The 12,728-nt window shown below is 48.6% G+C and overlaps 1 protein-coding gene across 1 annotated transcript; it reads left to right on the top strand.

The window, feature by feature from the left end:
- Window positions 1–432: 432 nt before the first annotated feature.
- Window positions 433–2,661, top strand: LOC140208023 (uncharacterized; the record flags this gene model as incomplete). Its single annotated transcript, XM_072276553.1, has 2 exons — window positions 433–921; window positions 1,006–2,661. Coding segments are annotated over 2 exons (1,206 nt in total), but the record flags the coding sequence as incomplete, so codon positions are not given.
- Window positions 2,662–12,728: the final 10,067 nt, after the last annotated feature.

Genomic DNA, 12,728 nt, shown 5'->3' with positions numbered 1-12,728 from the left:
CACCCGTCACTTCACACAGGAGAGATCCCATTCATCTGCTCAGACACTGGGAATGGATTCAGTCCCTCATCTCAACTGACGGAATATCAGCAAGTTCACACTGGGACAAGGCCATTCACCTGTTCTGTGTGTGAGAAGGGATTCAGTCGGTCTTCCCACCTGTGGACACACCAGTCAGTTCACACTGGGCAGAGGCTGGTCATCTGCTGAATTTGTGGGGAAAGATTCACTCGGTCATCTGACCTGATGGCTCACCAGTCAGTTCACACCGAGGAGCGGCCGTTCACCTGCTCAGACTGCGGGAAGGGATTCACGTACTCATCTAAACTGAAAGGGCATCAGAGAGTTCACACTGGAGAGAGGCCATTCACCTGCTCAGACTGCGGGAAAGGATACACTTGGTTATCTGAACTGAAGGTACATCAGAGATTTCACACCGGAGAGAGGCCATTCACCTGCTCAGACTGTGGGAAGGGATTCACTCGGTCATCCAAACTACTGGTACACAAGTCAGTTCACACAGGGGAGTGGCCGTTCACCTGCTTAGAATGTGGGAAGGGATTCTTTTGCTCATCTAATCTGAAGGTACATCAGCGAGTTCACACTGGAGAGAGGCCGTTCACCCGCTCAAACTGTGGGAAGGGATTCACTCGATCATCCCAGCTACAGAGTCATCAGCGAGTTCACACTGGGGAGAAGCCGTTCACCTGCTCAGACTGTGGGAAGAGATTCACTCGGTCATCCCACCTACAGAGTCATCAGCGAGTTCACACTGGAGAGAAGCCGTTCACCTGCTCAGACTGTGGGAAGGGATTCACTTGCTCATATGAACTGAAGGTACATCAGAGATTTCACACCGGAGAGAGGCCATTCACCTGCTCAGACTGTGGGAAGGGATTCACTCGGTCATCCAAACTACTGGTACACAAGTCAGTTCACACAGGGGAGTGGCCGTTCACCTGCTTAGAATGTGGGAAGGGATTCTTTTGCTCATCTAATCTGAAGGTACATCAGCGAGTTCACACTGGAGAGAGGCCGTTCACCCGCTCAAACTGTGGGAAGGGATTCACTCGATCATCCCAGCTACAGAGTCATCAGCGAGTTCACACTGGGGAGAAGCCGTTCACCTGCTCAGACTGTGGGAAGAGATTCACTCGGTCATCCCACCTACAGAGTCATCAGCGAGTTCACACTGGAGAGAAGCCGTTCACCTGCTCAGACTGTGGGAAGGGATTCACTTGCTCATATGAACTGAAGGTACATCAGAGAGTTCACACTGGAGAGAGGCTGTTCACCTGCTCAGACTGTGGGAAGGGATTCACTCAGTCATCTCAACTGAAGGTACATCAGCGAGTTCACACTGGGGAGAGGCCGTTCACATGCTCAGACTGTGGGGAGGGATTCACTCAGTCATCCCACCTACAGAGACACCAGCGAGTTCACACTGGAGAGAGGCCGTTCACCTGCTCGGACTGTGGGAAGGGATTCACTCCGTCATATGAACTGAAGGTACATCAGAGAGTTCACACTGGAGAGAGGCCATTCACCTGCTCAGACTGTGGGAAGGGATTCACTCGGTCATCCCACGTACAGAGTCATCAGCGAGTTCACACTGGGGAGAAGCCATTCACCTGCTCAGACTGTGGGAAGGGATTTACTGAGTCATCCAGCCTACAGAGACACCAGTCAGTTCACACTGGGGAGAGGCCATTCACCTACTAGACTGTGGGAAGGGATTCACTTCATCATTTCACCTACTGAGACACCAGCGAGTTCACACTGGGGAGAGGCCGTTCACCTGCTCAGTCTGTGGGAAGAGATTCTCTCGGTCATCCAGCCTACAGAGACACCAGCGAGTTCACACCGGGTCGAGGACGTTCACCTGCTCAGATATTGGGAAGAGATTCTCTCAGCCATCTCCACCAAATGTGCATCATTGAGTTCTCACTGGGGAAAGGCCATACACTGCTGTGAATGTTGGAAGGGATTTGCTCAGTAAACTAAACTTGTGACACACTACAGGGTTCACACTGGGGAGGAAGTTTCAATAAGCTGCATACCGGATATTTGTCCATCACCGTTGCTGAATGCAATTTCGAGAGTGACTGTTGGTGCTGAACTCTGCAATTATTGCTGCTGGTCACCACACCCAGTTCTGCACCATCAGCACCCAGGGCATGCCCTTTTCTCACTGTTGCCATCAGGTGGGAGATACAGAAGCCTGAGGGCACACACTCAGTGATTCAGGAACAGCTTCTTCCCTTCTGCCATCCGATTCCTGAATGGACTTTGAAAGCTTTGGACACTTTTTTAATATGCAGCATTTGTGTTTTTACACATTTTAATAATGTATTCATTATGCATAATTGATTTACTTGTTTATTTACTATGTTCTAATTTATGTATTATATTATTATCTATGCCAAAATATGTATTGCATTGAACTGCTGCTGCTAAATCAACAAATTTCACTTAAAATGCCGGTGATAATAAACCTGAAACCTGAAACCCTGGTCACTGGGCATGGGAGGAGTTACTTCTGCTACACATTCACCTTTAATGGGACTGGAGTTTAATATTCTGGATCTGAGACAATAAATCAGTTCTATTGTAAACTCTGTCTCTGGTACTTAGTGAATTTATAACACACCCTGTGTACAGTAAAGAGTCAACTCAGGCCGGCTGGACCCTGCCAGTGATTCTGTTCCATGACAGTCCTTTTCAGTCCTCCCCTGTTGTTCCCCTCTCGCTCTCCCTGTGATGATGGGTTCCAAAAGTCTCCACTCTGTGGGTGAAGAGGTTCCCCTTGAATTTTCTGCAGACTGAAGAAGTCAAGTTGACTGCAGTTCTGTCTGAGATGTTCTTCACCACTCAAATCTCTGGGCTGAGGAAGAATGACATTGGTAGTTAACCTCCTTATTCATGGCTCATTTCCACATTATGGGTCATTTTCCCTGCTTCTGAAGTGTTTACATAGAATAACGTACAGCACCATACAGGCCCTTCAGCCTACAAAGTTGTGCCAAACATGCCCCTACCTTAGAAATTACTAGGGTTACCCATAACTGTTTCTAAGCTCCATGTACCAATCCAAAAGTCTCTTAAAATACCCTATAGTGTCCGCCTCCCCCACTGTTGCCGGCAGCCCATTTCATGCACTCACCACTCTCTGCGTACAAATCTTACCCCCAACGTCTCCTCTGTACCGACTCCCAAGCTTTATACCTACTCCCTGTGCCCTCTTGTGGCAGCCATTTCAGGCCTGGGGAAAAGCCCATGACTATCCACACAATCAATGGCTCTCATCATCTTTTACACCTCTATCAGGTCACCTCTCATCTTCCTTCGCTCTGAGGAGAAAAGACTGAGTTCAGTCAACCTGTTTTCATAAGGCATGCTCCCCAATCCAGGTGACATCCCTGTAAATCTCCTCTGCACCCTTTCTTTTGTTTCCACATCCTTCCTGTAGTGAGGTGACCAGAACTGAGCACAGTACTCCAAGTGGGTTTTGACCAAGGTCCAATATAGCTGCAACATTACCTCTCGGCTCTGAAATTCAATTCCACGATTGATGAAGGCCAATACACCGTATGCCTTCTTAACCACAGAGTCCACCTGTGCAGCTGCTTTGAGCGTCCTATTGACTTGGACCCCAAGATCCCTCTGATCCTCCACAATGCCAAGAGTCTTACCATTGATACTACATTCTGTCATCATATTTGACCTACCAAAATGAACCATTTCACACTTGTCTGGGTTGAACTCCATCTGCCACCTCTCAGCCCAGTTTTGGATCCTATCAATGTCCCACTGTAACCTCTGACAGGCCTCCACACTCTCCACAACACCCCCAACCTCTGTGTCATCAGCAAACTTACTAACCCACCCCTTCAATTCCTCATCCAGGTTACTTCTAAAAATCACGAAGAGTAAGGGTGTGAACAGATAACTGAGGCACACAGCTGGGCAACGACCTCCTGGTTGTGCCCAGCTGGGGATCAGCATTTCTGGATTTGGTGTTGTGCAATAAACGGAATGAGATCACCTAAGGTAAAAGAACCCTGAGGGGAAAGCGATCATAATATAACAGAATTCATCCTGAAATTTGTGAGGGAGAAGCTAAGGTGAGATGTATCAGTACAACTGTGGAATAAGGACAATTACAGAGGCATGAGAGAGGAACTGGCCAAATTTGATAGGGAGAAAAACACTGGCAGGGATGACGACAAAGCATCAATGGCTGTAATTACGGGAAGCAATTCTGAAGACACAGGATATATACGTTCCGAAAAGGAAGAACTATTCTAAAGACAACATCATACAACCACGGCTGATGAGAAGGCAAAGCCAACGTAAAAGCCAAAGGGAGGGCAGATAACAGAGCAAAAACTGGTGGGAAGTTAGATGATTGGGAAACTTTTCTATACCAACAAGAGGCAACTAAAAAAGTAATTAAGAAATGAAGGATGGAATATGAAGCTAGCTTATTACATTAAACATGATACCAAATGTTTCTTCAGATACATAAAGTGTAAAAGAGAGGCAAGAGTGGGTATCGAACCAGGGGAATCGATGCCTGGTGAGGGTGGGGTGAGTAGTAATTGGGGACAAGGAGATGGCGGGTGAACTGAATTAGTACTTCATATCAGTCTTCATTGTGGAAGCAACCAACGGAAAGGTGGAAGTCCAGATGTCCGTGGTCAGAAGTGTGTGAAGTTGCCATTACTCGAGAGAAGGTTCCTGGGAAACAGAAAAGGTCTGAAGGTAAATAGATACCTGGACCAGATGGTGTACATCCCAGATTTTTGCAAGAGGCAGCCGAAGAGATTGTGGAGCTATTAGTAATGATGTTTCAAGAATCAATGAAGTCTGATATGGTTGCGGAAGACTCCAAATTTGGAAATATCACTCTGCTATTCAAGAAGGGAGAGAAATAGAAGAACAGAAGTTTTAGGACAGTTAGTCTGACCTCATTGGTTGGGTAGATATTAGTGTCAGTTGTTCGGGATGTGTTCTCAGGGCACTTTGAGGCACATAATAAAATCGGCCTTCAGCATGTTTGCCTCAAGGGAAAATCTTGCCTGAACAGTGTGTTGAAATTGTTTGAATTTATTGAAGTGGTAATAGCAAGATAGACAAAGGAGAATCGGTTGATCATGTGAACCTGCAGTTTCACAGGGTGTTTCACAAGGTGCCACACATGAGGCTGGTTAACAAGTTATGAGCCCATGATATTACAGGTGTTGCATACCTCATGGGTATCTTGTGACTGTCTTATGACCATGATGATACAATGATACAAAGATTGGAGGTGTAGTAGACAGTGAGGAAGGTTTTCGGAGCCTGCAGAGGGACTTGGACCAGATGGAAAAATGGGCTGAAAAATGGCAGATGGAGTTTAATACAGACAAGTGTGAGGTATTGCATGTTGGAAGGACAAACCAAGGTAGAACATACAGGGTTAATGGTAAGGCACTGAGGAGTGCAGTAGAACAGAGGGATCTGGGAATACAGATACAAAATTCCCTAAAAGTGGTGTCACAAGTAGATAGGGTCGTAAAGAGAGCTTTTGGTACATTGGCCTTTATTAACCAAAGTATTGAGTATAAGAGCTGGAATGTTATGATGAGGTTGTATAAGGCATTGGTGATGCCGAATCTGAAGTATTGTGTTCAGTTTTGGTCACCAAATTACAGGAAGGATATAAATAAGGTTGAAAGAGTGCAGAGAAGGTCTACAAGCATGTTGTCAGGACTTGAGAAACTCAGTTACAGAGAAAGGTTGAATAGGTTAGGACTTTATTCCCTGGAGCGTAGAAGAATGAGGGGAGATTTGATAAAGGTATATAAAATTATGATGGGTATAGATAGAGTGAATGCAAGCAGGCTTTTTCCACTGAGGCAAGGGGAGAAAAAAAAAACAGAGGACATGGGTTTAGGGTGAGGGGGGAAAAGTTTAAAGGGAACATTAGGGGGGGATTCTTCACACAGAGAGTGGTGGGAGTATGGAATGAGCTGCCAGATGAGGTGGTAAATGCGGGTTCTTTTTTAACATTTAAGAATAAATTGGGCAGATACATGGATGGGAGGTGTATGGAGGGATATGGTCCGTGTGCAGGTCAGTGGGACTAGGCAGAAAATGGTTCGGCACAGCCAAGAAGGGCCAAAAGGCCTGTTTCTGTGCTGTAGTTTCTATGGTTCTATGATGTAATTAATAATGTGATGAGCATGATGTAATCGTCTTGTGGAGGTCACATGATGTAATTTTCCCACCGATGTGAGGTCACCTGATGACATGTTCTCACCAGGTATATAAAGAGAGACCTCTGGTGCGATGTAGTTAGTTTTTCCAGTTGAGTTTTAAGTTTAGTTTGTTATTTAATTCGTCAGATACTCTGTTATGCTGCATATTCGTTTAGTTTCCCTCTAAAGTGGAGTTCTATTTTCTATTGTTAGTAGTATTGGAGAGTGAAGACCTTACTAAAATACAGGAACTCACAGAGTTAAGTAAAGCTGATGTCGTTCGGCTATATTGGAGAGGATCGACATTTATTGAATCTTTGTTCAAGAAATAGTGACCTGCATCTGACATATCCTCTGCTAAAGCAGGAAGAATTGTGCAGTAACTATTCTCCAGAGGAAAAGGTCAGTTCCTTTAAACCATTTTATTTCCGTCGCCGTGAATCCTGCGGACAAGGCAGGTTCCGGCTGGGATCAGCAGTAATGTCACGTCCTCGAGGAATTCTTTACTTTCGGAAAGTCTCTCCTAACTGACTGTATAAATCTCTCGGACTTTTGAATTTACCATTCTAAGAACTGGGTTCGAATTTACCACTTTAAGAACTGTTTTCGCATTTACCCTTTTAAGAACTGTTTCAGAGTTGCCGTAGATCAGTTAACTTCCGATTAAGTTAGTCGTTTAAATACATTTCGCTACTTTTGAGCAGAGATTAATAAATGTTTGTTTGTTTTTATAAAACCTGACTCAATTCTATATTCATTGTTACCGGTCACTTGACATGGGAAAGATTATTGCATGGATAAAACAGTGGCTGATTGGCAGATGCAAAGGATAGTAATAACGGGGATGTTTTCTGGTTGGCTGCCGGTGACTAGCAATGTTCCACAGGACTTGGATGACAGAATTAATAACTGTATTGCAAAGTTTGCCGATCATATCAAGAGAGCTGAAGGGCCAGGTAGTTTTGAGGAATCAGAGAGGCTATAGAGGACTTCGGCGTTTAGAGGAAAGGGCGTAAATGAAGCAGATGGAATACCGTGTCCCGAAGTGTATAGCCATGCACATTCGGGAAAGAAATACCGAATACACTATTTTCCAAATAGTCTAAACTTGGCGGCACTTGTGCAGGATTCCTTAAAGGATAATTTGTAGGTTGAGTCGGTGGTGAGGAAGCCACCAAGTCCTAGCCCAGATCCTGAGTCCCAGCCTAGTCCAGGGCCTGAGTCCTTGTGTTGTCATGGTCCGGTCCGTGAAGTCCGCATTCCGGTTCACGGTCCGGTCTGTGGACTCAGGACTCTGGGTCTTCCAGCTGTCCCTTGTTTGGTTGAGTTAATCATGGGCACCTGATTCCCATCTTTCAGCTTGGAATATAAGTAGCCTTGGGGTTGAGTATGAGCTGCTGGTTTGTCTCGTTAGTCCCCTTTGGAGCAACCTGCTGATGGAAGGCTAGTGAAACCATCCGTGATCTCTAGGCCTGGTTGGAGGACCAACGCTTCATTGAGCCTTGTTGCCACTCGTCAGAGCAGTCATCGTGGTATGGATTGGCTGTTTCTGTAGCCAGCCAAGGTTGCTGACTGCCACGAGACTCAGAGCCACCCCAGATTGAGCTCTTTTCCTGTCCTTGCCTCTGTTGAGTAAGCCAGGCCGTAATTGCCGTTACCCTGTGGTTGGTTCTGTCCCTTCCTGTACCTTGTCTCCATTGGGTAAGCAGGCCATTTGCCGTTACCCTGTGGTTGGTTCTGTCCCTTCCTGTACCTTGTCTCCATTGGGTAAGCAGGCCATTTGCCGTTACGCTGCGGTTGGGTCGGCCCCTTCCTGTCCTTACCTCCGTGGGGTGAAGTTCCGTGTCCTGCCCAGGAGTTCCATGTCCTGCCCAGGAGAAGGTCCAAGAATCCAGGCCTCGAAGATCACAACCCAAGCTCCAAGAACACAAGCCTCGAAGATCCCAAGCCAAGCTCCAAGAAAACAAGCCTCGAAGACCTAAGACCCCAGCCTGCATCAAAGCTCAGGGCCCAGGACCCCAACCTGCAGCCAAGCTCAGGGCCCAGGACCCCAGCCTGCAGCCAAGCTCAGGGCCCAGGACCCCAGCCTGCAGCCAAGCTCAGGGCCCAGGACCCCAGCCTGCAGCCAAGCTCAGGGCCCAGGACCCCAGCCTGCAGCCAAGCTCAGGGCCCAGGACCCCAGCCTGCAGCCAAGCTCAGGGCCCAGGACCCCAGCCTGCAGCCAAGCTCAGGGCCCAGGACCCCAGCCTGCAGCCAAGCTCAGGGCCCAGGACCCCAGCCTGCAGCCAAGCTCAGGGCCCAGGACCCCAGCCTGCAGCCAAGCTCAGGGCCCAGGACCCCAGCCTGCAGCCAAGCTCAGGGCCCAGGACCCCAGCCTGCAGCCAAGCTCAGGACCCAGGGCCCCAGCCTGCAGCCAAGCTCAAGGCCCAGGACCCCAACCTACAGCCAAGCTCAGGGCCCAGGACCCCAGCCTGCAGCCAAGCTCAAGACCCAGGACTCCAGCCTGCAGCCAAGCTCAAGGCCCAGGACCCCAGCCTGCAGCCAAGCTCAAGGTCCAGGACCCCAGCCTGCATCCAAGCTCAGGACCCAGGACGCCAGCCTGCAGCCAAGCTCAAGGCCCAGGACCCCAGCCTGCAGCCAAGCTCAAGGCCCAGGGCCCCAGCCTGCAGCCAAGCTCAAGGCCCAGGACCCCAGCCTGCAGCCAAGCTCAAGGCCCAGGACCCCAGCCTGCAGCCAAGCTTAAGGTCCAGGACCCCAGCCTGCAGCCAAGCTCAAGGCCCAGGACCCCAGCCTGTCTCCCAGCTCAGGCCTGTAGACCCCAGCCTCGTCTTGCTCTGAAGCTATGTCATGTCCTTGCCTGGTTCTGGAGTCCGAGCCCAAGGCAAGACCCAGGTTCTGGGTCTTTGTCCAGTCTTGTGCTCGGAATCGAAGCCTTGTCTCCTAGTCCATGGTTTCTAGTCCTGGTCCCACTTTCTTAAACCCAAGTCTGCATTCTTGTCCCTGCTTCTTGCCTGTATCCTGTCACGTCCCTAATCTAATTGAGTCCTGTTCCTTGTACTTCAGTGTCTGTGTCTTCCATTTATGTCCGTTCCGAATGCCCCCGTTGTGACATGTCCAGTACGCTTATTCCCGCTTCCGTTTTGCTCTTCCTCTAACGAGTAATGGAGTCAATTTTGTTAACCCTACTACAAAACGTGTTTGTGACCTGTATTTGGGTCCGCCCCGGTTCCCCCATTATGACAGAAGGCAGGCAAGTCTCCCGGACAGATGGTGTACATTCAAGGGTTTAGAAACAATTAGCTGAAGAGTTTGTGCAGACATTCGGGTCATAGAGCAGTACAGCACAGAATAATGCCATACGGCCAGTCTAATCTGTGCCAACCCATCAATCTGCCGAATTCCAGCAACTTCCACCGTGACCATATCCCCCATACCCTTCTCATCCATGAACCCATCCAAACTTCTCTTAAATGTTGAAATCCAACCGGCCACTTGCTCTTGCAGCCCATTCCACAATATCACCCGCTCTGAGCGAAGGAGCTCCCCCTCATTTTTCTCTTAAAGAATGAGCCATGATATTTGAAGAATCACTAGATTTGGGAATGGTTATGGCGGACTAGAAAGTTGCAAGTGCCACTCCATTCTTTAAGAGGGGAGGGAGGCATAAGAAATGAAATTACAGGACAGTTAGTCTGACCTCAGTAGTTGGGAAGATGTTGGAGTCCATTAACGATGAGGTTTCAGGGTACTTGGAGCGGATGATAAAGTACAGCCAAAGTCGGCATGGTTTTCCTCGGGAGAAATATTCCCAGATCAGTCTGTTGGAATTCTGTGGTGAAATAAGAACAGCGGTGAATGTTGTTTGTTTGGATTTTCAGATGGTCTTTAACAAACAAGGTGCTGCACCTGAGGCTGATTAACAAGGCCACAGCTCATGGTATTTGGTGTTTTTGTGCCTGTTCCCGCTGGAGCTTAGAGGGGGAGTTCCTGAATACTGAAACGCCGAGATAGGGAGGATGTGGACAGGATGTTTCCCTTAAGGCAGAGCCCAGGACCGGGGGCACACCCCCAAACTACAGGGAAATCAATTCAGAAGGGAGATGAGGAGGAAGTCTTGTGGTAATATGTTTATTCAACACGGCCGTGACTGATCTATGCTTCTGTGCCCATTCCCCCTCTATCTCCACCTCAAATGTACCCAGACACCCGCCCTCACGCCCTCGGGGCAGCGAATCTTAAGAAAAACGTACACTCAACTCAGCTAGGTAGATAGATAAACACGTCACTGATCCTAAAAGAAATTACAAGGAAGATTTAGAATTACAATAATTTCCATACATCTCAATTTAAAATGAGCAGCCCTTTTCGATTCCTGTCCGCTTCTCTCCCACTGATCAACAGAGGTATCAAATCGCCCGTCTCTTTACTTCGCTTATCTCCACCGTCTCAATCCCTGGTTTCTATCTCAGTTTAACTCCCCATCTTTCTTCCATCCCATATTCCCTCCAATCTCTCTCCTCTGTCATTCCCTCCAACGCCACTCTCTGCCCCCTCACTCGCTCCCCATGTATTTCTCACCCACGTCCATTTCACTTCCCGCCATTCTCTCCGCTCACTGGTTGTTTCCGCCGTCTCTCTCCCCTCTGTTTCTCGCCTCGGACACTTCCCTCCCAACTCTCCTCAGTCTGTCCCGTTCACTCTCCCTCCACCAGTCTCCCTCTTCCCCTTGGTTCTCTCTCCCTCCGTGTCTGCTTCATCCGACTCCGAATGTCAGTGAGTTCCGATGTCCAGACAGAACACCAAGGCTGGTTGCCTTGTCGACAATTGTGTCTCTGTCACCATCGCACATTGTGACGTCGGACGGGGTGCTATCCTGGTGTGAACACGGGCCGAGATTCAGTGTCAGTCTGTCATGGTTGGGGGGCGGGGGGCAGCGGGTGATGATGGTGGTGCTTTGGAGACAGAAAGGGGAGAAGTGAGAGTGATAGAAAGTTGAGGTGAGCGGAGTAAGAGAGGGAGGTGAGGGAGACGGAATGGGTGTAAAAGTGTGAGCGGAGAGGAGGAGAGGAGGAAGGGGAGAGTAAGAGAAGATGGAGGAGAGAAACAGGATGGTGTGCTGAGGAGTGTGAAGGGTAGGGAGGAAAGGAGTGACAGATAAAGTGAGCTCACTATGGAGAGAGGAGGTAGCGAGATGTTGAGGGAGCTGAGGACACTCAGACACAGTGTTGGGGGAGTTCCACTCCCTCTGTCCCACTCACAGTCAATCATCTAAGGATATATATCCATCAACGAAAGCAGGATCCAACACGGTGCGAGCATGTGCTATTCTGAACTGAAATGAAAGCTTAAACCAGAAATATGAAGAAACTATCACAATAAAACAGTGATTACCTCTGGGGACGGTGACGTGTCCGAAGATGCCTTTAGGATCAAATAACGATCACGGGGCGGGGGGCGGGCGTTCAAGATAATTGGTGGAGCGGTCAGCGACCCCCCCCCCCAACTTGAGGCATCAGACCTGACCGACCTTTAGTAGAGCAGGCACTTCCAAAACAGGATGTGGCGCTGGGACACAGGAAGAAGCAAAGCACTGCAGGCCTTGAGCAATCATCGTCACCCTCGGCAATCTCGACCGACCTTACCAACCTCACAGCAACGAGGGTGCTCGACGGTTCCCCTTGACTCGCGGCACTAGGGGTGAAATAGGCTGGGAAACACTGCTACAGAAGGAAGAGTTAGACAATAGATGAGCATAAACGTCCGTGGATGAGATCCCCACGATGTGAGCAAACGAGAAAAGCGTCCAACGTCAGGCTGAAAGCTGGAGTCCTCTTCCCAGAAACTGAGTGGTTCCTTGTGTCAATACAGGACCGGGCAGATGACACAAAAATAACAAAACTGCACATTAAAAGTCTAACAAGTTCAAGACGAAGTGTGTTGTGCCTCTCTCACAAACGCTTATTTATGGGGTAACTCAGTCCAAGTTCAGAGAGCAGCTCATTTGCGCGGCGAAATACCCACTCACGTCAATTATTCAACTACTTAATAAACAAAAGAACTGATCTTCTCAGAGGGGGTTGTGGTGATTTCCATCTTGACACTGCAGAACTGACACGGGAGAATATGGTAGCGGGGAGAGTAAAACTGTTTTAAAGCCCGAGAGAGGCAAAACACAGGAAAATACACATTCACACCTTCAGACCGCGACATCCACTTCCAACCAATTATTGAACTCACCCTACCTTTTATGTTTATTTCCCCACCATATTCCGGCTCCTGTAACAGCCACAACCCTTTCGGTAATGATAAAGCGGGAGAGGATCCGGGGACATTCAAGTCCTAATCGGCAAAATTGCACCTGGCAGCGGACCCAAATGCAAGACACAGACACTGCAGTTCTAGGAATAGGACTAGGTTTGTCAAGAAAGCTAGGGGAGTCAGGAAGGAACGAAGCAGGACATGGACACAGACCCTGGACGAGGCAAG

Source organism: Mobula birostris, chromosome 13 (genome assembly GCF_030028105.1).
Source record: "Mobula birostris isolate sMobBir1 chromosome 13, sMobBir1.hap1, whole genome shotgun sequence".
NCBI classification, from domain to species: Eukaryota; Metazoa; Chordata; class Chondrichthyes; order Myliobatiformes; family Myliobatidae; genus Mobula; species Mobula birostris.
This window is presented reverse-complemented; position numbering and strand designations above follow the sequence as displayed.